This window comes from Urocitellus parryii, chromosome 5 (genome assembly GCF_045843805.1).
Source record: "Urocitellus parryii isolate mUroPar1 chromosome 5, mUroPar1.hap1, whole genome shotgun sequence".
NCBI classification, from domain to species: Eukaryota; Metazoa; Chordata; class Mammalia; order Rodentia; family Sciuridae; genus Urocitellus; species Urocitellus parryii.
The window spans coordinates 160,254,841-160,282,403 of NC_135535.1; the positions used below are offsets into that span (position 1 = coordinate 160,254,841).

General features: G+C 40.8%; 1 protein-coding gene across 2 annotated transcripts; it reads right to left on the reverse strand.

Moving 5' to 3' along the window:
- Nucleotides 1-1,524: 1,524 nt before the first annotated feature.
- Nucleotides 1,525-25,744, reverse strand: Pla2g12b (phospholipase A2 group XIIB). Of its 2 annotated transcripts, none has more exons than XM_026390250.2 (4): nt 25,424-25,744; nt 10,293-10,381; nt 5,661-5,826; nt 1,525-2,013 (listed from the first exon to the last, which is right to left on the reverse strand). In XM_026390250.2, the coding sequence occupies exons 1-4, from the start codon at nt 25,632-25,634 to the stop codon at nt 1,895-1,897; spliced, it is 585 nt and encodes a 194-aa protein (XP_026246035.1). In that variant the 5' UTR covers nt 25,635-25,744; the 3' UTR covers nt 1,525-1,894. The 2 variants fall into 2 exon arrangements, with proteins under 2 accessions (XP_026246035.1, XP_026246033.1); XM_026390248.2 differs by having other exon boundaries at nt 1,525-2,016.
- Nucleotides 25,745-27,563: the final 1,819 nt, after the last annotated feature.

Sequence of the window (27,563 nt, forward strand, 5' to 3'; positions counted from 1 at the left end):
CCTGGGTATAATGTTTCAAGTTAGAAGCTTAAAACAAACCAGTTACTAAAGGTATGTCCTAAATACCCAAAGACTCCCTAAATAAATAAAAATAATTATACCCCGAAAACTCAATTCAAACAGAATTCAAATAGAATAGAGGATTTGGAAGCTCATTAATAAAACAATGTGTAATAAGAACATGTTATTTAGTTTTTCTCTTGCATAATATTTTCTTTTGATGTTTTATATTGCCTTAAGTGAAATATTTTTACTATTAATGTTAATAAATTTACCAACAGGCATTGAAGTGGTTCAGTAATTGAACTATAAACAAAATTAGTTTAGTGCTTTATGTCCTGAGAATTAGTATTCTATGCCCTTAGTAAGACAGTAGAAAGAGGTATAAAATTATATCATTCTTTTTTCTACTCATAGGTGCTTGATAAATTTTTTTGAAATAAACATCACAAACTTCATCAAATCCAATTTCTTGCTTTGTCACCTAATGTTATGACTTACGTTAAGATCAAGAAAAGTGTTTCTTCTTTTTCTTTTAAAAATAGCTACAGCTGGGTGGGGCTGTTCAGTGGTAGAGCGCTTGCATAGCATGTATGAGGCACCACATATAAATAAGTAAATTAAAATAAGGTATTGTGTCCACCTTCAACTAAAAAGACATTTTTTTAAGTAGCCACAGTTGATAATTCTTAATGGAGCTGGTAGAATTAACAAAAGGAAGCTAAAGGAGTAAAATGCAGATCAGAGGCAAGCAACCTTTCCTCTCAGGGGACACTTGGTAAATGTTTTAGGTGCTCTGGGTTCTCTGTCACAAATACTGGGCTCTGTGGTCACCGAGTAAGAGCATCAGCTCAGGTGAGTGTGCTGTGTTTTGAACAGCTGTAAAAAAACAAACAAACAAACAAAAAACAACCAACAAACAAAAAAACAGGCTTTGAGCACTGTGTGGTAGCTACTCAGGAGGCTGAGGCAGGAGGATCCTAAGTTAGCCTGGGCAACTTAGTGAGATCCTGTAGCAAAATAAACATTTTAAACCATGTGGTGGGGTTGTGGCTCAGTGCTAGAGCATTTGCAATCACCTGAGGAACATTTGCAAAATGCCAGTGTGTGGGCAGCAGTGCCAGAGAGTCTTTATTGGTGTGATTTTAATCCAGTCACAGCTGGGAGCTAGCTCACTCCTGCAGGTCACAGGGACTTCCTCTAGCTCTATCAAGTGCAACTCAGAACTTAGCATGACTCTCACCGCACTTAATACCCGGGGATACCAATAGGGGCGGCCTTGGAGGAAGAACTGGCACCTCAGAGCCCTAATTCCAGCTGGCCTTCATCAGGTAAGCCTCTGACCCCGTCCCCTGTTTTTCTCTCTTCGGCTCCAGTGGAAATCATGGTTGTCATTGGGGAACTTACCGGTATGGGTTCTGTTCTCTTCTAAGTGAAATGGAAAGGTAAGTGATAATGGAATTCATTCATCTCTTCAAGTTTTCTAAAAAGTACACTTTATTAAACGTGAGGTGCTGGCTGGCAACTGAAGCATGGGCCAGAGGAAAGTCATTGCTTTGCAACTGGTTGGACTCCCCCAAACTTCACTTAGGAATGTGAGGATCAGGTCCAGGGATAGGAGGGTTTGCTTGTAGTTTCATTTTTAAGCTAAGAACTGAATTCCCAGGCACCCGTGCCTTGGCTGGGAGATCAGAGTTCAAGTGAAGAACAGTTTTCAGTCTCTCCACATCTCTTTCTCAATTTTCCTCGAGTGATTCAACTTGCTGTTTTCCTTTCTCCTGCTTTATGGTATCCAAACTGGTGGGAGAAAGGCTGACAAACATCTACCACATCAGCATCTCTGAGACTTGACAGCTGTGGGGTCACTCAGAACCAGGGAGGGATCAGCTCATGCTCATAATTCTTCTTTCTCCTCTTCTGCGCAGATGCAAGCTGCCCGTTGGCTATTCATAAAGGGCCGGCAGCCCAAGGTCCATACAGTATTGAACACGGTGTCAGCCAGAGAATCACAGGCTACTTGAAAAAGATGAAGAGAAATATAAAGGTGAACACGGAGGACTATCCCTAGTGGTATCATTGTGAGGGGTACAGTGTATTTTCAAAGATGACATGATACTCTCTGGGCTTCATGTCAAAGTGGGGGCAGTCATCTGAATACAGAATTAAAAGGAAAAGCATACATTTAAGAGAGACTTGTTTTAGAAAAACAACCATCCATTCCAATAAAGCAGAAAACACTTTGAGGTGTTAGTAATCAGAATCTCCAGTGCCACTACGTGCACTGTTTCCCAAGATACTCCCTCAGATAACACTGCCACTGTTTCCTGTAGCTTTCCCTGTTCAAGTAAGTTCAATCATTCTCCTACTGAAAAACACTTGAGTGCATGACATGTCTGTCAGCCACTCTCTTAGGGGCCAGGGATACACAGACAAAAGGTATCATCCCCAACTCAAGGACCTCACCAAGAGGTAGACAGGATGGGCAGGTCCACAGAGAGTTCCACTCCACCATGATGAAAGTAACCCCAAGGCAGTATGGGAGCCCACAGCAAAGGTCTCTAATCTTTTGGGGTCAAGGGTTCTGAGGGAAGGCATCTCAGAGCAAGTTTCAACTTTAAGAATGATCAGGGAAATGAAGTCCTGATACATGCTTCAACTTGCATGAATCTTGATTGTGGAATTTATTACAATCATATAGTAATAATGACAGAGTGGCACTGACATGGATCAATGGAATAGAATTAAAAGTCTAGAAATAAGTCCTTACATTTATTATCATTTGATTTTTGTCAGAGTGCAAAGACCAATTTAATGTGGGAAAGAACAGTCTTTTCAACAAATGATGCTTTAACAACTGGAGGTCCACATAGAAAAGAATGAAGCCAGACCTTTTCTCATGCCATAAACAAATATTAACTCAAACTGGATCACAGACCACAGCTAAAACAATGAATCTCTAAGAAAACACCAGTAAATCTTCTGGACATTGGGTAGGCACCCTTATTACTACACAGGACACCAAAGTACAAGTGGTTAAAGAAAAATAAATAAATAAGTTGAACTTAATCAAAATTTAAAACTTCTGTGCTGCAAATAATACCATCAAGAAAATGAGGGGAAAAAAATAGGAGAAAATATTTGCAGATGGTATCTGTTGAAGAAGAACTTGGAGAACTTTTATAACTCAATAATACAAAGATTAATAACCCAACTTCAAAGGGTCAAAGGATCTGAATAGACAGTTCTCCTAAGCATATAAGCAGTGGTCAGTAAGCACAGAAAAAGATGCTTGACATCATTAATTGCCACCGAGATGCAAATCAAAACCACAATGAGGTACTGGGGTTATGGTTCAGTGGTAGAGCGCTCGCCTAGCATGCACGAGGCCCTGGGGTTGATCTCAACACCACATAAAAAATAAATAAATAAACAAAATAAAGGTATTGTGTCTAACCAAAAAACAAATATTAAAAAAAAAAAACCCAGGGCTTGGGTTGTGGCTCAGTGATAGAGCATTCGCCTCGCACGTGTGAGACCCTGGGTTCGATCCTCAGTACCACATAAAAATAAATAAACAAAATAAAGATATTGTGTCCATGTAAAACTTAAAAAAATATTTTAAAAAACCTACAATGAGATACTACTTCACAAGCACTATGGTCTATAATTTAAAAAAAAAACAGATAATAACAAATGTTGGTGAAGATGCAAACATTTATACATTGCTGGTGAGAGTATAAAATGGTGCGGTTATTTGGTGAAACAGTTGGCAATTCTTCAAATAATTAAACATAGAATTACTATATTACCCAGCAATTTCTCTCTTAGTTATATTCCCAAGAGAAATGAAAACATAGTTCCCCACAAAAGCTTGTACATCAATGTTCATAGCAGCAGTAGTTTAGCCAAAAGATGGAAATAACCCAAATATCATTTGATGGGTAAATGGATTTTTTTTAAAATTCTTAATATTTATTTATTTTTTTTAGTTCTTGGCGGACACATCTTCGTTTGTATGTGGTGCTGAGGATCGAACCCGGGCCGCACGCATGCCAGGCAAGCGCGCTACTGCTTGAGCCACATCCCTAGCCCCCTGGATTTTTTTTTAAATGTTAAAGCCATACAATGAAATATTACTCAGCAATTAAAAAAGAATTAAATACTGATACTTTCTACAACATGGATAAACCTTGCCAAATGAAAGAAGTCAGTCACGAAAGACTGCATATTGCCTTCTTCCACTTATATGAAATGATAGAATAAACAAATCTATAGAGTAGATTCTTGGTTGCCCTGAGCTGAGCAGTTTGGGGAGAGATCACTAATAGCTATGAAGTGCCTTTTTGGGGTGATGAATATGTTCTGAAACTTGTTGTAGGGCTGATTGCATAATTCTGTGAAAATACCGACAAGCATTTAAGTGAGGGAGTTGTATATGAATTATAGCTTAAAAAAGCTGTTTCAACACCACCAACAAATAGATGGTCAGGGTGTTCCAAGCACAGGGGCAGAAAGGTTAGGGTCACCAACTCAAGTGGTTTGCAGTGGCAGCTGTAAGGAGAGAAATCCTGAATATCCAAAGTATTGGTGGAGGAGGTGAGCCAGGGCTGAACAGGAAAGTGCCACCCATCAAGAGAAGACTACTGAAAGACTTTAACAGGAGAGGCAGGGTGGGGACATGTTGAGATGATCAGATTCACGTGCTATAAAAATAGTGCTGCTCCCAGTGCATAGAACAGACTGGAAGGGACTTAGAGACTGGGTTAATCTGCAGCAACCAGGCAAGTGGGATTTCAAGGAGATATTTTTAGGAGAAAAAAATTAATAGGACATGGCTTGGAGGAGTCACTTGACCGGACCTGAGATTAACAGCAGGTTCCTTTTCACCCTTAGCAGATGCAGGCTAGAGTGACTGTCCCTTTTACAGGGCCCAATTAATTATTCACGGTTTCAAGTCCTTGCACTTTCAATCTAGGACTACACTCCAGACATCGATCCAAGAGTCTTTCTCCTGCTGGCATGCTCTGTGGTATGAGGCCAGCTTTATAAGCCTGCATTTCAAACTTTACCATCTAAAACTATAAAATAATAATACCTGGATATAATGTCTTGGCTTCAGAAGCTGAGAGATTAAAACTAGGGAAATAAAATCACAGAGTCAGTGCTGGAAACGGAGTAGCTAAGTAGTACTTAAAAATAATGATTCTAAAACACATAGAAGCCTTTACTCCTAAAAAAAGTTTTCAAAAAATTCCTACCCTGTTGAATATATATATATATATATATATATATATATATATATATATATATAGGCTTAAAGCAAATTGAGGGGTCCTGTTATGCAGCATGACTCTTTATGTGGAAAATTATTTAGCAGTGGAATGGATATCCCAGGCCAGTTGGGCAACTCCTCCTCCTGTCTTCAAGGGCAGACTTTTATTTCTCTGGGAAGGCTCTGGTGTGGTCCTGCCACCAGGAGCAGTGCCAGCAGCCCCTGGGCAGGACAGCAAAGCACTTTTGTGAACAAGTGCCCAGAATCTTCCCTCACTCTTCCTGCGTGGTCCTGTGTTCCAGAGAGCAAGCTCCATGAGCCCTGGCCACCTCTCTGTGTGAAACAAGATCAAAACCCCGTCACCAGTGAATGTCCTTAAGACACCTACCTTCCACGTTGGAGACAAAGCCCAGGCTCCGCTTAAGGTCAGAGCAGATCGAGTGCAGGCACCATCGGAATTTTGCATCGCAACGATATTTGTTGGCACCGCAAGTGTCATAGCAGACGTCCAGCTGGTTGCAGCACTTGGTCATGGCTGGAATGCCCAAGTCCATCTATAAAAGGGAAGAAGAAAAAGAGAAGGACAAAAGTGCCACGTTTAGACCAAAGACCTTAGAAAACCTCACCCAGCTTGGGACTGATCCAGTTCTCAAATGCTGTTACATATTCAGATGGATTCAGAAACTCCAGTGGCCGGGTAGGACAGCCTGAGGGGCCCGGGCTGCTAGGTTTGGATTATTATTTATTAGTTTAACAAACAATGCTGGGCCCATTTTTTATCTTTTTCTCTTGAGATGTCAGTAATTTTCAAGCCTGCAGGCAGCTACAGTGACGAAAATAGAAGCCAGAAGGAAAGTCAAGAGCACAGAGTCACTGGACCTCCAAATTCCATAAACACTTAGGTTAACATTTCCATCTAAGATTGTGCTTGAGAAAAGGAGTCCAAGACTAAGAAAGTATTAAAAAATTCCTCCATCAAGAGATCATCAGCCAATGAAATGCCACATCATATACAACCACAAGAATGGGCTCCTAATAAATTATACTCCATGTATGTATAATATGGCAAAATATGCTCTAGAGTCATGTATATCTAAAAAGAACAAAAAAAAAAATAAGGAACTTTGTGAATCAGAAAAAAAAAAAAGAGCTCATCAGTATTTCTCAGGGACCCATCCCATACAACAAAGTGGACTGCGGTCAAACAATAACATTACGTAAACACATACACACACACACACACACACACACACACACACAGTGTTCTATAAACAACTCTGAATGTTGTGGCCTAAACTGAGTAACTAAGGTCACTGAATGCCACTCTTAGAGTTATGAAAAAGGAATTTATTTTTGGATGGTTTTAAAAGAAGATAGAAAGGATTTTTAGAGATGAGGACTGACTTAGGATACAGAAGATAGATAAATGAGCATATCATATGAGAGCAAATCAATTCAGGTCTCAAACATCTTAGCAGGCAATAACGTGCACGTATATGGGTGCATGTATATTTAAAAACCTTTTTCAGACTGGTAGGGTAGTTCAGTACTAGAGCACTTGCCTACTATGTGTTAGGCCCTGAGTTTGATCCTCAGCACCACAAAATAAAACAAAACAAAATTTTTTTTTTTAATTAGGAATAAGGTCAAGTTGATGGATAGCCTGGACTTCCAAAGTAACTAGTTAGATTTGATAAGGAATCTTGAGCAAGGAGGAGACATGATTAAAAATGTGACCTAAGAAGAGTAATCACTCTGTGATGTATAAAGGATCGGGAAAAGTGTATCTTGATGTAAGTGGAGCATTTCAGAATCTTTTGCAGTTTTTCTAATAAATTAGACTTGGACTTGGATGGGAGCTGAGTAAATCTGGCTCCAGGGTATGGGTGAGGAGTGAATATCCAGTGATTATAGATCCTTTCCTCTAAGTTATATTTAAATGTTAAAAATTAAGGAGCTGGGGATATAGCTCAGTTAGTAGAGTGCTTGCCTTGCATGCACAAGGCTCTGGGTTTGATCCCCAGCACCAAAAAACAAAACAAACAAAAAAATTAAAAATATTTTTAGTTGTAGATGGACACAATACATTTATTTATTTATTTATTTATTTATATGTGGTGCTGAGAATTTAGCCCAGTGCCTCACACCTGCCAAGCAAGTGCTCTGTCACTGAGCTATAACCTCAGCCCAAATGTTCTCTTATTTGAATCTTTATTCCATTTTCTATATCTAATACAGCACAAGGACTTTAGCCATTAAAAATGCCCTTTTAAGCTGAAAAATGTTATCACATTAAGAGTTAATCTAACACATTAGATGAGGCAAAGATCCGAATGCTACAATTCTGGATAAACTCCCATTATCTGATACCTAAGGTAAAGGATTTTGCTGTCCCTGTTGGGAGTCACCCTGGCTCCAAAGACTAACTTCCCCATCCCCCAAGAAGAGCCATCTAATGGTGAGCCCTGCTGGCTCACATGATCCTTACCCACCAATCAGACTAGCCCTGCTGGCTCACATGATCCTTACCCACCAATCAGACTAGCCCTGCTGACTCACATGATCCTTACCCACCAATCAGAAAGCACCGCATGCCAACTGTCAAACCCTTCAACCATTAAACTGTCATAACTGTCAAACCACCCCCAGCTTTATAAATATGCAGAGCTGTTCCTCAATAAACGGCAACGAGCCTTGATCATTCTTTCAGTCCCTCTCCCCCCAACTAAAAATAAAAAAAAAAAATAATAAAGCAGCTGTGTATTAGATGACTATAGTAACTGTTGGGAGTCACCCCAGCTCCAAAGACTAACTTCCCCATCCCCCAAGAAGAGCCATCTAATGGTGAGCCCTGCTGGCTCACATGATCCTTACCCACCAATCAGACTAGCCCTGCTGGCTCACCTGATCCTTACCCACCAATCAGACTAGCCCGGCTGGCTCTCCTGATCCTTACCCACCAATCAAAAAGCACCCCAGGCCAACTGTCAAACCACCCCCGGCTCTATAAATATTCAGAGCTGTTCCTCAATAAACAGGCATTTTTCTCCGACAGCAAGCCTTGATCGTTCTTTTAGTAACCATCATTCAATTTGATTTAATTGCAGTTCTTGAACTAGTTCTAAATAATAGAGTGCATACCACTTGTTATTTTTTTCCACTTTCAAATTTGTGCATTATAGTTGTATATGATGATGGGGTTTGTTGTTACACATTCGTACATGCACACAATGTAACAGTACCACTTTGGCCAATATCACTCCCCAGCCCTTCCCACTCCCTGGTCCCTTTCCTCTACTAATCTCCCTTAGATTTTTATGAGATCCCCACCCCACACCTTTCTTTCCCTATACTAGTTTCCACCTATGAGAGAAAACATATGACTCTTGACCTTCAGATTTGGCTTATTTTGCTTAATATAATGGTCTCTAATTTCGTACATCTTCCTGTTAATGACATAATTTTATTTTTCTTTACATTCGAATAAAACTCTTTATCCATTCATCAGTTGACAGACACCTAGGCTGGTTTCACAGTTTTGTTATTCTGAATTGTGCTGCTATAAACATGGGTATGCATGTATCAAATATGCAGACTAATTTATTAGGATAAATACCAAGGAGTTATACTGCTTGTTTTTTTAGTTGTTAGTTTTATAAATAACCAGGACTCATTTTCTACCTATTAAATTGATAGCCAGAAATGCATGGTTTCTGTAATATAAATATGTATTTGAAAGAATTTTCAAAGAAAATTTCTAAGAACATTGGTGTTCATAACTTTCTAATGGTTGTTGACAAGGCTGGGCACCCAGGTTGTGCAGGACAGAAGGGATGGATATCTAAGGGGACACCTTCCCCAAGACATATGGATTTATATGTTTATAAAGAAAATGTAGTCAATGGCAGTCAAAATTCTTTTTCTAACAAAATCAGTATATTAAGATGTGCTTCTGACATATAGATGAAAATCATATTGAGGAAAGGGGATTCTTTTATAATTTGTATGAAATGTCACACAGGTGAGCAGCATTTTAATTAGAAGAATAAACATTATGCTGCTTAGAAAATTATTGCAAAGGAGCTGGATGTGGTAGTGCACACCTGTAATCCCAGCAGCTCTGGAATCTGAGGCCCAGGATCACGAGTTCAAAGCCAGCCTCAGCAATTTAGTGAGGCTCTAAGTAACTCGGTGAAACCCTATCTCTAAATAAAATACAAAAAAGATCTGGGGATGTGGTTTAGTGGTTAAGTGTCCCTGAGTTCAATCCCCACTACCAAAAAAAAAGAAAAAGAAAGAAAGAAAAGAAAGAAAATTATTGCAAAGTAAAATCTTTAAGTCAGTAGAAAAATAAAGTGTGGCCTTATTAAGACACAATGCAAACTCAGTTTATTAGGAAATCCCTCTAGCTACATTTTACATGAACTTCCTCTTCTATAATAAAGAAGGTAGAAGAGCTCCTAAAAAGTCTAAAAGGAAACATGGGGGGGGGGGCGACAGTTTGTGAAAGAATCAGTGGTGTCCTAATAAACATTTAGCAAGCAGCTGGGGGCACAACTGCACATTTCTTTGATGTCAATATTCCAAACATAGCTGAGTTGACACTATCAATGTGAAATTAGCGGCTTGCAAAAGTCAGACTGATGTAATTAAAATAACCAGCTCTCAGTAGCAGTACCAGGACATCACTGAAATGGCTCATTAATTAAATTTAAATAACTCAAACTTATCAGATCTATTTTAAATGATGTTTTGATACCCCAAGTGTGGGATAATGTTTTCAGTGGTGATTTCAAAGTTCTAATCCACTATCAGAGGCTTACCTGAGGGACAGTTACCTCTGAGATAAGAAAATCAGATATCTTCTTTGAGAATTTTCTCCCTTCCCCCAGATCTAATTAAAAATACCTAATTATGTTGCCCAGTGAGACTTCATAAATGATCACTTCCATCAGCGATAACTCTTGGATTACTCTTAGTTAAACCCAACCAACCAAGATGTAATGCAGTCAGTACATACACTTTCTGGTACCTTGAGACCCAGGAAATAGGAGCTGCAGCCGTTGGGCTCCTGGGGTTTGTAGCCAGGTCTGGGCATTGGTGCCTTTCCTAGCAGGGGCAAGAGAGGAAAGAAGCAGGAAGAAATATTTAGAAATCAAATATTTGGGAACATTCCTTAGGTAAAGATTTTCTAAAAGCATATTCTGTTTTTCCTTTAAAAGTCATCGTTCCTCACCAGATATTCATATTAAATAGGTGATGACAAGGATGATGTCATAAAAGAAGAACCTTCAGAAAAATTCTCTGCTAATCCCAAAGAATTTTATGAGCACTTATTTAATAGCAATTTTTAGTTCTAATGTTTCTCCAGTACATGACGTTGAAGGCTTATAAGGCAAAAGCAAGCTAACTTCATGGTTTCAAATTCCTCTGGCTGCTGTACAACCACAGGCCTTTATGAGTGGAACACCAACTGGTCACATGCTCACGGAATCAGAATTTTAACAGTATTGCAAAAGCATTTAAGACTGACTTGATGGGCTGGGGTTGTGGCTCAGTGGTAGAGCACTCACCTAGCACGTGTGAGGCCCTGGGTTTGATTCTCTCAGCACCATATAAAAAATAAGTAAAATAAAGGTATTGTGTCCAACTACAGCTAAAAAATAAGTATTGAAAACAAAAAGACTAACTTGAGGCCAGGAGCAGTGGCACATGCCTGTAATCCCAGAGGCTCAGGAGCTGGGGCAGGAGGTTCGTGAGTTCAAAGCCAGCCCCAGAAGCTTAGAGAGGCCCTGAGCAACTCAGTGAGACCCTGTCTCTAAGTAAAATATAAAAATGGGCTGGGTATGTGGCTCAGTGGTTAAGTTCAATCCTCAGTACCAAAAAAAAGACTGAGTTGAAGAAGTTTAGTAAGATTCCATAAAAATAAACCAAATGATATTAATCAAAAAGCAAAGAAAACACCCAGTGCAATATTTTAGGCATTTGAATCATTGAACAAAGCAGAAACAGTCTTTTTTTTAAAATATTTTTTTTAGTTGTAGTTGGACACAATGCCTTCATTTTATTTATTTATTTTTATGTGGTACTGAGGATAGAACCCACGTGCCTCGAACATGCTCAGCAAACGCTCTACCGCTGAGCCACAACCCCAGCCCCCAGAAGTCTTAAAGTTCTGACTTTCTTGGCTTCTCCTACATGGCTTTTGAGTTGTTCTGTGATCTTGTAAATGTGCAGAGAGAAGCTTTGTCACATGTGTCAGTAGTGATCATAACAGGTAAAAATAACCTTGACCTGAGGTGACCTCATGACAATCATCTGCAATGAGCATTTTAACCCATTATCCCAGTAAGGAAAATGAAGATTAAAAAGTTGCATACTTATCTAAGATCATATAGTAAGTACGGGAAATAGGTATAAATTCAGATTTCCTGTTTGTCTCCAAAGGTTTCACTACATCTCTGCCTCTTTGCGGGGGTAGGGAGTTACCAGGGATTGAGCTCTGGGGCACTCAACCACTGAGCCACATCCCCAGCCCTATTTTATATTTTATTAGAGAAAGGGTCTCACTGAGTTGCTTTGGGTCTTGCTCAGTTGCTGAGGCTGGCTTTGAACTTGAGATCCTCCTGTCTCAGCCTCCTGAGCGGCTGGGATTACAGGCCACTGCACCTGGCCATGTCTCTGACTCTTTTTAGGAGATGCAAGACTAAGCCCAAGACTGAGCAAACACCATAAGAATGAATTCTCAGAGTGAGGCACATGACAGGTAGGTTGGTTTTCTTTAATGTTCTTCCACCAGGTATTTTTATTTTAAATTGTTCATAAACATATTTATGAAATGTTTCAAAACTGAATAAAAAATCAGAGAAATAGACACTCATCTGCTCAGCATTATAAACATAATACACATTCACATTTGCCAACCTTATTTAAATTAAGGCATGGGTGCAGGTTTGGGTACAGTTGAAGCCCTTTTGCACCAATCTTCCTATTCTAATTTTTAAATAATAAGTCTGTGCTTTTAAATTGTTCCCTCCTTAATAGTCCTCAAAATTGTCAGGATTATTCTTGGACCTTCACTCTTGCATATGAAGTTTAAGAGTCAACTTAATAAATCATATAAGAAATATTGTCAAGATTTTGATTAAAAATCCATTGAACTTATAGATTAATTTGGAGACAATGGACTTCTTAGGATATTCAGTCTTCTAAACATGAGCATAGTACTGCCCTCTTTACTTAATTCTTCCTTTAGTCCTTCAATAGAGTATTATGAATTTCTCCATATATCCATTTTATCTCTTATATACCTGTATTATTTAGATCCTTACACAGATAGAAAATCTCATCCACGGGCTGGGGCTGGAGCTCAGTGGTAGAGCACTTGCCTAACAAGTGCGAGGCCCTGGGTTCAATCCTCAGCACCACATAAGAATAAATAAATAAAGTGAAGGTATTGTGTCCGACTACCACTAAAAAATAAATATTAAAAAAATGTCATCCAAGAGTAAGGCTAATCAGGCTAGTATGGGATATCTGTACTTTTCTGAAATCCAGGCTGCTTCTAGATTTCTGGTCTACCAGCCTTAGTGTGTGTTGTCCAGGCTCTCCTGTCCAAGATGGCACCTCACTGCCCGCTCCATGTCCATGTGAACAACAACAGGGTGGAAGGAGTTAGAAGGGTCTAGTTCTCCTCTTTAATAAACACACTTTTGAACATTACACACGTCACTTCCTCCTACTTCCCTTTGGCTAGACCTTAATCAAATGGCAACTCCTAGTTGGAAAGGTGGGCTAAGAAATGAAGTCTTCATTCAATGTAAACAGCCAGGAACCTAGCAGAACACTGAGAGGAGGATCTTATTACTACAGAAAAGGGAAGAATGGATATTAGGGGACAATAAGCCGTTCCTGCTACAGTATGCTTGGGTATTTGATGCCATGGTACAACATGAGGTCCAAGATGTCCAAGATTGTGGTCCAAGTTGTCCCCAATGAGCCCTATGTTTTGGGGTTCATACCCTGTGTATTGTCACAGGATTAATTTGTGTGACCAAGAGAATATGGCAGAGTTGGAGGTATGTTGCTTCTAAGATAAGATTATAAAAAAACTGTGACTTCTGGGGCTGGGGATGTGGCTCAAGCAGTAGGGCACTCGCCTGGCATGTGTGTGGCCCGGATTCGATCCTCAGCACCACATACCAACAGAGATGTTGTGTCCGCCGAGAACTAAAAAATAAATATTAAAAAAATTCTCTCTCTCTCTCTCTCTCTCTCTCTCTCTCTCTCTCTCTCTCTTAAAAAAATGATCTGGCCATCTCACATAAACTACATCATACAGAATATGGCCTTTTGTTTCTAGATTCTTTCCCTTAACATAATGTTTTCAGGGTTCATCCACGTGACAGTTTCAGTACCTCATTTCTTTTTATTGCCAAAAATTATTCCATTATATAGACAGACCACATTGTTTAATTATTCTTCAGTTAATGGACATTCAGGTTGTTTTCACTTTGGGTTATTATGAATAATACTGCTACAAATATTTAGATACAGGTTTTAGCGTGGACATAAACTTCTTTTCTCCATAGGTGTGAGACTGCTGGTCATAAGGTCACTATTTAACATTCTGAGTTACTAATAGACTGTTTTCCACAGTGGCTACACTTTTACATTCCCATGAGCCATGTGTGTGGGTTTCAGTTTCTCTACATTCTAACACTTGTTATTATCTATCTGTTTGATAATGGCCACCCTAGTGGGTATGAAGTGGTGTTTCATGGTAATTATTTGCTTCTCCCCAATGATTAATTATGTTGAGCATTTTTTCATATTCTTATTGGCCATTAGCATATCTTCTTTGGAAAAATATTTATTCAAATCTTTTATCCAATCTATAATTGTGTTATTTTTCTTTTAACTATTGAGTTGTCAGAATTCTTTATATACATTGTAAACAAGAGCTTTTCAGATATATAATTTGCAAACATTTTCTCCCATTCTGTGTGGTATCTTTTTTTTGTTTGTTTGTTTTCTACTTTCTTGATGAAATCTATTTATTATTGAGATGAAATCATGTAACATAAAAATTTCTTTGGGGGGGGGTGTACCAGGGATTGAACTCAGGGGCACTAAACCACTGAGCCACATCCCCACCCCTATTTTGTGTTTTATTTAGAGACAGGGTCTCACTGAGCTGTTTAGCACCTTGCGATTGCTGAGGCTGGCTTTGAACTCATGATCCTCCTGTCTCAGCCTCCTGAGCCACTGGGATTACAGGCGTGCACCACAGCAACCGGCAAAAATACATTTTAAAGTATTCAATTCATTACATTCACAACGTTGTAGAACCATTGCCTGTAATTCCAAACATTTCCTTCACTCCCAAAGGATACCTTGTAGCCATGAAGCTGTCATTCCCTTTCTCAGTCAATTTGGGGTGCTATAATAAAAATACCATAATAAATAAAAGTTTAAACTGGATGGCCTAAACAACAGAAATTTATTCCTCAAAATTCTGGAGGCTGGGGTTGGATCAAGGAGGCCAATTTTGAGGGAGTCTGGGAAGTTGGAGACTGTCCCCTGAGGGATTGAAAGAGCCCTTCCTCCACCCTTTACAAGAACCTGCCCTGGGAATGGGGTTGTGGCTCAGTGGTAGAGCGCTCACCTAGCATGAACGGCACCACAATAAAGATATTGTGTCCACCTAAAACTTAAGAATAAATATTTTGGGGGAAAAAAAAAAAAGCCTGCCCCTGCTCCTAGGAATTGCCTCTCCCTACAGGGAGCTACAAGGTTGTTAATTAATGTGTCCTGGGCTGCTCCATCCTGTCCGGTCCCCTTCAGCCCACTTGTCCCACCTTCTGGCCACCCCACTGAGCCATCAAGCATTGATTGCCTGGGCAGGAAGGAGAGAGAGAGGGGAAGAGAGCAGGAGAACAAAGGAAGCCTCGGACTTCTCCCTGGAGAAGTCTTTGTTACCCCTTTTTAAAATAAACCCTGCTTTATATGCTTAAAAAAAAAAAATCTGGAGGCTGGGAATTTCAAGATCAGGTGCCAGCAGACTCAGTGTCTGAGGGGGGCCTCTTCCTGGTTTGAGGATAGCTGTGGTCCTCTTGTTGTATTCTCATGTAGTAAAGAGAGAGCTAGGCCCACTTTCTCTTCTAAGGACACTAATCCCATCTTGGGGTCTCACTCTCAAGACCTCATCCACACCTCATTACCTCCCAAAGGCTGTGCCCCATAATAAAACCCCACTGGGAATTAGAGTTTCAACATATGAATTTGTCAGGGACAGGGACACAAATGCACTCCATAACACGCCTCATTTGCCCCTGTCCCCAACCCCTGGAAACCACTAATCTGCTTTCTGTCTCTGTGGATTTTTTTTTTTTTTTTTTTTTTGGTACCAGGGATTGAAGGGGGAGGTCGGGGTGGAGTTACCACTGAGTCACATTCCCCAACCCCCTTTTTTTAAAAAGTATATTTTAGGACAAGGTCTTGCTGAGTTGCTAAGGGCCTTGCTTAGTTACTGAGGCTGACTTGGAATTTCTGACACTCCTGCCTCAACCTCCTGAGCCACTGAGATGACAGGCATGTGCCATCACACACGGCAGATTTATCTATCTTGATATTTCAAATAGATGAAATGGAACATGTATATTCTGTGCCTGCCTTCTTTCACTTAGCATAATGTTTTCAAAGTTCATCTATATTGTATGTATTAGTATGGTTGACTAATATTCCATTTTATGACATTTACCACAGTTTATTAATTCATTAATGGACATTTGGATTGTTTCTACCTCTTGGCCATTATGAACAGTGCTGCTATGAAAAACTGTGTAAAAGTTTTGTTTAAATATTAGTTTTCTGGCTGGGTAGTGGCTCAGTGGTAGAGTGCTCACCTAGCATGCGTGAGGCACTGGGTTCGATCCTTAGCATCACATAAAAATAAAATAAAGGTATTGTGTCCACCTACAACTAAAAAATGAATATTAAAAAATATCAGTTTTCAATTCTTTGGGTTATAGATCTATGGTGCAGAATTCCTGGCTTGTAAAGTCTCTGTTTAACTTTTTGAGGAAACAATAGACTGTTTTCCATAAAAACAATATAATTTTTTTATTCTTACCAGCAGTGCACAATGATTGCAAGTTTTCTTTCTCTCTCTCTCTCTCTCTCTCTCTCTCTCTCTCTCTCTCTCTCTTTTTAGTTGTTGATGAACCTTTGTTTCATTTATTTGTTTTTATGTGGTGCTGAGAATTGAACCCAGTACCTCACACATGCTAGGCAAGTGCTCTACCACTGAGCCACAACCCCAGCCCACTGGTTGCAAGTTTCCTACAGCCTCATAATTTCACTATAGTGAACCTAGATGTGGAGTATTTCTCCTTATCCTGCTTGGAACAATCTGAAGACCTGAGTGTCTTTGAATTCTGGAAAATTTGTACCACAAGCATAAATATTTTCTTTTTCTCTTTGTATTTAGTTTTTCCTCTTGGGCCTCTCTTTAAAAAATATTTGTTTTAATTAGTTATACATGACAATAGAATGCATTTATGTACTTTGAGATATCATACACAAATGGGATATAATTTCTCATTTTTCTGAGTGTACATGTTGCAGAATCATATTGGTCATGCAGTCACATATATACAGACAGTAATAACGGCTGTTTCATTCTACTATCTTTCCTGTCCCCACATCCCCTCCGCTCCCCTCCCATCACTTCCCTCTACCTAATCTAAGGTAATGATATTCTTCCCTAGTGGCCCTCATGCCCCCACCTCCCCCACCTCTCTTTACTACATGAGAATACAAGAAGAGGACCACAATTCAATATTGTGAATTGGCATCCACATATTAGAGAAAACATTCGGCCTTTGGTTTTGTGGGATTGGCTTATTTCGCTTAGCATGATGTTCTCCAACTCCAACCATTTACTGGCAAATACCATAATTTCACTTCTCTTTAAAGCTGAGTAATATTCCATTAAGTATATATACTACATTTTCTTTATCCATTCATCTATTGAGGGACACCTAGGTTGGTTCCATAGTCTAGCTACTGTGAATTGAGCTGCTATAAACATTGATGTGACTGTGTCACTGTAGTGTGCTGATTTTAAGTCCTTTAGGTATAGACCTCTAGGGCCTCTTATTCAGAATGTTCAATCTTTTTCATCCTGTCCTTCAGGTGTCTTAATTTCTTTTTCATAGTCTTCATCTTTTTCGTATATGTACTTTCATTTCTTCTCTGTGCATTGGCAATCTTCATGAAATGCTTTTTCCGTTTGACTAATTTTCTTTAAATTGGCTAATCCTGCTATTTAACTCATCCACTGAGATTTTTCTTTTAAAAACTATAACTTTCATTTCTTAAGAGTACTATTTGATTCTTTTAAATTTGTGTGTTCATTTTCATTGAATTCTATTAAAATCATAATTTCTATTTCTTTAATAACTGCAAATGTTCTTATTATAATATTATCTTCAATCCCTGGGATGCCAAGTCTCATATTTTTAGTGTCTATAGATTCTCTCACATGGGCATAATTTTTTTAATAGGAGCTCATTTTCAGTAGGCTTGGTTTTCTGGGGGAATCGCTGTGTCCTGGGTCAACTAGAGAGTATTCCTTGATGCTTCTGGGGCCCGAGAGGGCCAAGGTAGATGGGACATCAGTATTTATGTTAACTGCTTGGCTGGGCATGGTCACACCGGGACACTTTTACATTCTGTATGAATTCAGACTCCTCACATGTGCACAGACATGCCTGGGGTGGTGACATTTTGTAGGTATTCTTTATTCCACCTGCAGCCCTGGGTAGATGGGAGGCTTCCTTGGAACACTGGGTGGAGCTTTTAAAATCCCTTTTTTGAGGGGTTGAGGGGTACTGGGGATTGAACTCAGGAGCACTCAACCACTGAGCCACATCCCCAGCCCTATATATGTATATTTTTTTATTTAGAGACAGGATCACATTGAGTTGCTTAGCGCCTGGCCTTTGCTGAGGCTAGCTTTGAACTCACTATCCTCCTGCCTCAGCCTCCCTAGCCACTGGGATTATAGGACTGCACCACCACGCCCAGCTCTGTAATCCCTTTTAAACAGACTGGGCTGTGACTCAGTCGCTCAGCTCCCTGCAGGCTGTTGGGTTCCGCTTCCCCATCTCACAGGTGAAGGTTACAGTTGATCAATAAAGTCCTGTGGTGTCTCCTGTGTTCCCCACTAAAAAAACTTGAGGGGGACAGTAGCTACGTCTCCTGTTCACCAGCTCAGCTTTAATTCTCTTTGTATTGGGGACTTGAATATTTCCCTTTACTTCATTCTAGTTTGAGCGTGTACTGTTTTTGATGTTTCTTTTCAATCCAGTGTTTCTTGTTATTGGTAATGAACTTAATACTGGAGTCTGCCAGCCCACCAGCCATCCCAGTAGTACTGTTAAAGTTCTTGAGAAATGTCATTTGCCATTGATAGTGCCATTAGCTTACCGTGTGGGGCAGGGGGCACAGGGATTGGAGGAATAGGTAGAGTATATTAAGCAATATTTATAATCAAATTACACACATGAAAAAAACCACACCACTCCACACAATTAAATGTGATTATTTTTTAGAAGTGAGACTACAGTGATTTTAATGTTTTAAATTTTTCTTCAGATTATTCTTTTACAAATAGTCTACATATACTGTGTTTATAGATACCAGAAAGAAAATTCTTAAGTTTTTTTTTTTGTTGTTGTTGTTGTTTGTTTTATTTTGTTTTTAAGACAGGGTTTCATTATTGTTGTTCAGGCTGGCCTCTAACTCCTGGGCTTAAGTGATCCTCCTGCCTCAACTTCCCAGGTAGCTGGGACTACAGAAGGATCTGCCACACCAGGCAGGAAGAAAAATTTAAACAGATAGACAAATATCTAAATTTGACAATGTGACGTCTTTTTAATAGCTTTGCTAGTAAAGGGCATTGGCAGCACATTCCTACAGTTTCCTGGGTTACCCTCGGTCTTTCTGCACCTGAGAACACACAGATAAAACTCTAATATCACAGTCTGAAAGATAATGGAATAGCCAGGTGTGGTGACGTACGCCTGCAATACCAGCAGCTCAGGAGGCTAAGGCAGGAGGATCGTGAGTTCAAAGTCAACCTCAGCAAAAACGAGGCACTAAGTACCTCAGTGTCTCTTAATAAAATACAAAGTAGGGCTGGGGATGTGCCTCAGTGGTCAAGTGCCCTGACTTTAATCCCCAGTAACTGCCACCCCCCCAAAAAAAAAAGAAAAAAGATAATGGAATGAAATTCCTATCTGGCCTGCAGGTGGTGAAGATTATTTTTATTATATTTAATATTTTCTGTTAATATTTAATGTTAACTATAGGAATTCTACTTAAGAGAGAAGCTTGTTAGTGTAAAAACAAAAGAGGATGGTTTGAGTCTAGGCAGAAATAATATACCAGATCCTCAAATTATAGTTTGAGTAGTTTACAGCTTGATGCTTTAAGTCTAAGCATCAATAATGTGCTATATCCACAACCTGCTTTTATTTTCTGGCTCAGACTGTTTACAGGAGCAGTGGGCTGGCAACTTGCAATGCTACTTTTGGGGTTGGCAAGTGATGGCTAAGCCCAGGCCACTGCCTGTTTCATGTAACCTGCCAACTCAAAGTGGTTTTTATATTTTTCAATAGTTGGGGGGGTAAAGTCAAGACAAGGATAATATTTTATGACATGTGAAAGTTATATGAAATTCAAATGTTAGTGCCCATAAAGGAATTTGATTGGAACACAGCCACATTCATCTCTTATGTTATAACAGCTATGGCTGCTGTTATAATCTTAAAGTGAGGATGGTTTTGTAATCAAGAACTAGAACTCAGAGGCTGTAAAGAAAGAGACTTGATTTGATCTCATAAAATTTAAAACCTTCTGAATAAAGCGAAACACCATAAAGACTTGAAAGACAAACAGGAGGGAGGGTGGGGGCAGAGTTAGCCATGAAACCCGGGCTCTCGGTCCAGCCACGAGCATCGCCTCCTGGGCCAGCCTCGCTCCATTCAGTTTCATCGCTGAACTGAACAGTAAAAACTTGTAGGGCTTTCCGTCCCAAGTCAAGGGTAGTGACTGTGACCTTCCAAAAGGCTAGATCCATTCTCCCCACCCAGCTGGTTCCCGCAGAGGTGCTGGTGAAGAAGCTCCTCAGGTGCTTCCTGCCCCCAGACGCACTTGAACTCAGCCTGACACACTGACAGATCAAAGCAGGTACAATGGACTCTGTGTTTCCATCGCTAAAATGGACTAAGCCACTGCAGGAGGTGGGGTGACCCACTTGGCCTGTTTTGCCTGGGGCTGTCCCTGTTTAGTACTGAAAGGCCCCCCAGCCCAGGAGCTTCCAACCTCTCTAACCTCAGCCAACTGGGAGGTTGGCCACCTTAGCACAGGGGCGATATATGTGCTTCCAAGGCTTTGAATCCCCTGGAGAATCTGTTGAAGGCTGTGAATTCATTCCTTTTAAAACATACAAACTCACACTTCATAAAAATGTAAGATTTCAGCAGATAAAACGGTCTCTAAAAATCAAAACAAAAAGGCTGACTTGCAACAAACTAAAAAACTTCTGGACAGCAAAGGGAACAATTAACAGAACGGAGAGACAATCTGAAGATTGGGAGAAAATATTTGCAAGCCTTACATCTGATAAGGAGCTAATATTCAAAATAGTAAAAGGAATCCAAACAACACGAGAGCAGGAAAACAAATAACCTGACTTGTGCATGGGAAAGGATATAAACAGACACTTCTCAAAAGAATGGCCAACAAGTACATGAAAAGATGCTCAGCCTCTCCAGTCATCAGGGAAAGGCAAACTAAAACCACAACGAAGGACTTAAAATGACTATTATAGAAAAGACAATGGATACCAAACGTTGGTGAGGAGGTACACCATTGGTGAGGTTCCTCAGAAAACTGAAAGTTGAACTACCATATAATCCAGAAATCCTACAACTGGTATATATCCAAAGGAATTAAAATTACCATGTTCCTTACAGTTTTATTCACAATAGCCAAGATATGAAAGCTAACAAAGTATCCATCAACAGATGACTGGATAAAAAATAAATTGGTGCATATGCATAATAAAATACTCCTCAGCTTTATAAAAGGAAATCCTGTCATTATTCACAACATGTGTGAAGCTGGAGGACATTATACTGAGTGGAATAAGCTAGAAAGACAAACAGTATATGATCTTCCTAGTATGTGACCTAAAAATAAAAATTGATCTCATAGAAACAGAGTAGAAAGGAGGTGACCAGAGGTTGCAGGAGTGGGGTGGAGGGAGGAATGGAGACAAAGGAGATGTTGATAAAAGGGTACAAAGTTCCATTTATGCAGAAGGGATGGTTTAGTGATCTATGGTCCATCATGATGACCACAGCTAATGACGATGTACTGTAGATCTCAAACTTGTGAAAAGAACAGGTTGTTAATATTCTCACCATAAAAAATAGGTTGGTGAGGGGATGAGTATGTTAATCAGCTTGACTGAGTCTTTCTACAAAATACTCATATATCAAAACATCATATTGTATTTCATAAGTAGACACTATCTGTCAACCAAAAAAAAGATTGATGTTTAAAGATACTTTAAAGATTTTTTCCCCCTTAGAACTAAATCTAAGAAGAATTCATCTCAAGGTCCTTTTATTAAAGTGTGACAGTGTGAACAGTATGTACAAGGCACAGAAACTCTGCTCCAACCACCCTTCTCCAGAGACCTTTGTAGGACAGAGAACATTGAAATTGTCATTGCTTCAAGGCACTTCTCCCCAGAAGCTGAGGGGATTCTGCTCAGCCACTGGGACTTGGGGAAGAACCTGAATGCAGTGAACCTGTTTGCTACTGTCTTTCTGATGATATTTATAAAATGTTTTGGATACCTACCATTCTCCATACATACCAATAATTCCTTATATACTATCTTTAATTCTCACAATAACCTTGTGAGATAGGTAATATTATTAATATTCTTTTAATACATATGAGGAAGCTGAGATTAAAAGAGTTAGGAAAATTGCCCAAAGTAACCAGCAATAGGATTTTCCCCCTAAATTCAAACTCATTAATTATTTGTTACTAGAATTTCTCAAAGTTTGATTCAAGGATCACTGTTAAAAGTACAGCTCAGTGGTAGACCACATGCCTAGGATGTGTGAGTGCTGGGTTCTACCCCAAACACAACCCCTCCCCCCAAAAAAGTGGGGCTCCAAGGTCCTACCACAGACCTACTGGAACAGAATATCTCTGGTGTAAGAAAATAAATATATATTTTCAAAAATGATTCTCAAGGAGATCTTGTCTACTGATAATAGATCCCCTTAATACTATCTGTGCCGTGTATGCTACTGAATCTCATCATATCTTTTTTAAATGTATTTTTTAATTGTAGTTGGACACAATACCTTATTTCACTTATTTATTCTTATGTGGTGCTGAGAATTGAACCTAGGGTCTCCAACGTGCGAGGCAAGCGCTCTACCTCTGAGCCACAACCCCAGGCCTCTCATCATATTTATAGCCCAGTCCTTTAAGTACAATTTTTGTGTGTTGACATGGAAATGAATTGCTTTAACTACATGAAGTGTGGAAAGCTATGTGAACAAGCTACAATGGGCTGCCAGAATACAAACCCACCTTGACCTGCTTAAATAGTTTAACCTAGCCGCCGACATTGTCTGAGAGTGACATCTTGGAATAGTGTGCTCTTTTACCTTGTCCTTTAGTCACCTTGAAAACGAATCTCCAGTTAAAATGCTCATGTCTGAGTCCAACCCACAGAAGTTCTGATTTAACTGGTTTGGTGTCAGATCGTTTAAAATAAAACACCTCCCCAGCTGATTCTAATGTGTAGCCTGATAGAGAACCACTGATAGGTGCTTCACACAGTGATAAGCACCTATCAAAAATAACGTGTCTTTTTCTGGTACACTGTTGCTAAAATGTTCCTTCTGGTGAACTCAGTTATTAAAGCAGTTTTTTTTTTTTTTTTTCGTGTGGACCCAGGACCTGCAGCATCAGGACCACTTAAGGTGCAAATCCTCAGAAATGCCATCTGGCCACACCCACCAACCAGAAACGTTAGGGGGTGGGGCCAACTGTTTAAATGAGCCGTGGGGCAGGGGGTGTGGGAAGTGTCCAGACAGCCGCAAACGTGGGAACCACGCTTCAGAAAGAGAGAGGCCTTGTGCACGAGGTATGTCACAAAGCAAACTAAAAAGGACCTGGGACACCGTGATTGGGTGTTACCTGTTGCTTGACTCACAATCAACTTGGGAAGATATTCTGTCCTGTTTGGGCACAGTCTCCCAGGCCTCAGCTCCCCGGGGTTCCAAAGGTAACAAAGCTTAAACCCCTGTTTTCCTAAGTGGCTTTCGGGCCTCTCCTTGAGCAGGTTCTGTTTTGCACAGAGTGAGTGCGGTTATTTGCCTTCTGTTATCTCTCTGTTGACTGTTCCCATCCCCCACCAGTTGCTGCTGACCTGGGCCGAGGCAGGCTAGAGGCTGCCACCAAAGTTTGATAAAATCTTTTGATACCATTTTGTTAGAAAGAAGAGGGTTTGGTTCTAGATATCCTAAAGAAAAGAAAAAAAAGCTGTTATCTATTTGCTAAGCCACAGATATTAGTGAAAACACCTGTGTTGGCTCAAATGCCTGGAATGAGTTAACCCTTTCCTGTCTCATCAGTACAAACTGGGCCGTGTAATCCAGACACCGGGCTTCTGCATTTTCAACCCACCCTGGATGAGTCTGTGGCTCAGGGTCCAGGTAGGTCCATGTACAGACCAGGCTGCTAGCCTGTGAAATTTTCACTGAAATGCAGTGTCCTTTTTAACCCTTGTGTCACTATATGGTTAAAACTTCTTTACGACAAAACTTTGGGTCCTGAAGCAATGGTTAACCATTCTCTCTCAGTCACCTTTAAGTGTGTAAGGAAACCTTCTCTCCTGCTAGTGGTGAATCCTAGTATGTAGCTTTTTTGTTTGTTTCTGGAATGCCGGGTTTTATCTGTTGAGTGTTTGGAGAGAATATTTCTCAAGCCTGTTTTGTTGCTGGGCTAAATTATTGGCTTGCCATTGTCAACTCGAATCCCATGGGGAAACACTGGATAAATGCCACCATCAAACTAATGAGACTGTCAACTCCAAAAGCATTCTCAGGCTGAGAGTACAGCTCAGTGGTAGAGCTGTACTTAGCAAGCACAAGGCCTGGGTTCCATCCCCAGCACCACATTTAAAAACATTTTTCCTCCACTAATGAAATCACACCACCTCACCTGTGGGAGGCCCAGGGCTCTACATTCTGTTTCCCTTGCATTGATTGACTTCTGAGCAGAACCAAGGGAGGACTGGCCCCAGGGGCTCCTCTTGGGGAGCTTGATGTGTACCCTGGCTTTCATTCAACCTGTTTGCAACTGAGGCAAGAAAGGGGTAGCAGCTCCCACTGACCCACAATTCTGCTTCTGGTGCTTGGTTTGAGGAACAGCACCTGGAATCCCGGGTGGGCAGCAAGCCTCCCTAACCCCTGCTGCCGTGGCTGACTGGGGCAGCAGGGCAGGGACCTCTACTTTGGGAGAGTTGGCAAATTGATGCCCAGAGGAAGGTGTGAACTGCAGCAGGGTAAGGCAGAATCTTTTCCAAGCTTTTAGAGCCACAGAATAAGTCTCACTTCCTGGCAGAATTCCCTCCCAAGCTGCGGCTTGAGTTTTCATCTCTGAGAAGTCCTCAGAGACCCTCAGCTCGCTCTTCCCACTCCTTGCAGCCTTTTTCTGCCTCCCAACAAGCAGAGTAAGACCGCCCCTGGGAAGGTTTCCCTGATAAAATACAGGAAGCTCAGTGAAATTTGAGTTCCAGATAAACCACAGATGATTTCTCCAGAGAAGTAGATCTCAAATATTTCATGGGACACACTTGACACATTCGTTGTTTATTTGAATTTCCGATCTCACGGGCTGTCCAGCATTTTTACTTGCTCAATCTGCAAACACCACCCAAGAGGTGGACAGTGGGTGACCGACTGCGGCCCGTCGGGGCTGCTGATGGGTCCCCCTGATGGGTCCCCCTGACGGCTTTTACAGGAAGAGAAACCGCCCACTCACCGTATCGGCACCTGTACTGACAGACTCCGTTCTTCCCTCCCAGCAGCTCCAGAAAGGAATCAAAGTAGCTGTTGACCGACTCGAAGCTGCCCCGGAGGTGCCGGAGGCCCCAGTCGGAATAGGACTCCTCGGCCTTGGGGCTGGGGTCGCTCTGAGCCAGGCCCCCTCCCAGGCTGAGCCATAAAACCAAGAAGCTGACGGCTGGCTTCATCTTAGACGGGTAGAAAGGTAGAGTCCTCTTCTCCAGCCCCCGCCGTGTCCCGGGAAGTCCAGGTCCTCAGCCCACCGGCCGGATGTGAGCAGGACAGGAACGGGATTATCTCTCGGGCGCTCTCAATCTGTGTGCTCCCCAGAGGTGGACTTTAAACACGGCTCTGGAGGCTGGGATGAGATCAGGGCAATTAGAGGGCAAAGGTGAGGCAGTGGGAGGGCCTGTCTGAGGGATGGCCAGGGAGAGAGAACACTTAAAGTGGATGTCACAGCTGGGGACTGGGGAGATGCCTGCCGGAGCCGGAGCAGCCCTTGGGAGCCTGTTTCCCCGGGTTGGTGAACCTCTGTGAACCTCGGGGCCAGCCTCTTGACCCCAGAGCTGATTCCAAGGTCCTAGCCACACCTCTCAGCCAGTCACCTGGTCTCTGGGGAGATTCAGGAGGGTGTGTAAAGGGCCCAGGTGGGGTGACAGGGTCACCTTTACCCACAGTCAGGAGTGTGTGGTCCTAGGTGGTGTTCCACAGGACTTGGGATTTGAGGCCTAGCTTCTCTCCTGGGATCTCGGATTCATAAATCTGCTAATTTGGCAAAGGTCCTAGATGAAGCCATGCCCGTGCTGGGGCATGGTGGTCACTATTTGCAGCACATTCTGTTTCTATTCAGCAGTATTAGGTCATAAGATCCTGACATCTACTTGTGGCCCAAGAGTCCTTCTAGAGACGCTCGGGTCTCCCAGGGGTGCTTTTTCTTTAAGTTACTTTACAGTCCAGGAGTATGGGCTGGGGATGTGGGTCAGTGGCAGAGCACTTGGCCTGACATGTGAGGCCCTGGGTTTGATCCCCAACAACAACAACAACAACAACAACAACAACAACAACAACAACAACAAAAAAAGCCCAGGAGTATATTAAGGAGACTAGGAGAATCTAGGCTTTATGATTGTCAACTGAATCCTAATGTTTTGGCATCATTTTTATTTTAGTGTTTGCTTTTAGCCATGTAAAGAAATAACCATCTATAAGATCACTAGTCTGTAAATTTCTTTTACTTTCTTTTTATTTTCTTTCTCAATATCTGGAAAGCCCCACAGAAAATAATGTGTGTTGATTTACACATTCATTTGTGCACACAACGTAACAATATAATATCTCTCCCCAGCACTTCTTCCCTCCCTCCCCCGCAGCCCATTTCTTGGTCCCTTTTCTCTACTGATCTCTGCCCCTTCCCCCCCTTTTTAAAAAATTTCCAGGAGATCCATCCCCGCCTTCCTTTTTCTTTTCCTCTCTAGCTTCCCCTATGAGAAAAAACATAACAACCCTTAGCCTTCTGAGTTTATTTTGCTTAACATGATGGTCTCTAGTTCAATCCATTTTCCTGCAAATAACATAATTATATTCTTCTTTATGGCTGAATAAAATTCCATGGTGTATCCATTTTCTTTATCCATTACATCCGTTGATGGCCACCCACACTGGTTCCACAGTTTGCCTATTTCAAATTGTGCTGCTACAAATATGGGTGTGCATGTATCACTGTAGGTGCTGGTTTTAATTCTTCAGGATAAATGCCAAGGAGTGATACAGCTGGGTCATAAGATGGCTCCATGCCTAGTCTTTGAGGAGTCTCTTTACTGGTTTTCATAGTGGTTGTACTAATTTACATTCCTATCAACAGTAAAAAAGTGTTCCTTTTTCTCCACATCCTCTCCAGCATTTATTATTCATCTTCTTCATGACTGCTATTCTGACTGGTGTGAGATTAGATCTCAGTATGGTTTTGCTTTGCATTTCCCTAATTGCTCATGATGATGAACATTTTTTTTCATGTATTTCTTGGCCATTTATATTTTCTTAGAAGCATCTGTTTGCTGATTTATGAAATGGATTATTTGATTTTTTTCCTAATGTAAAGTTGTTTGAGCTGTTTATAT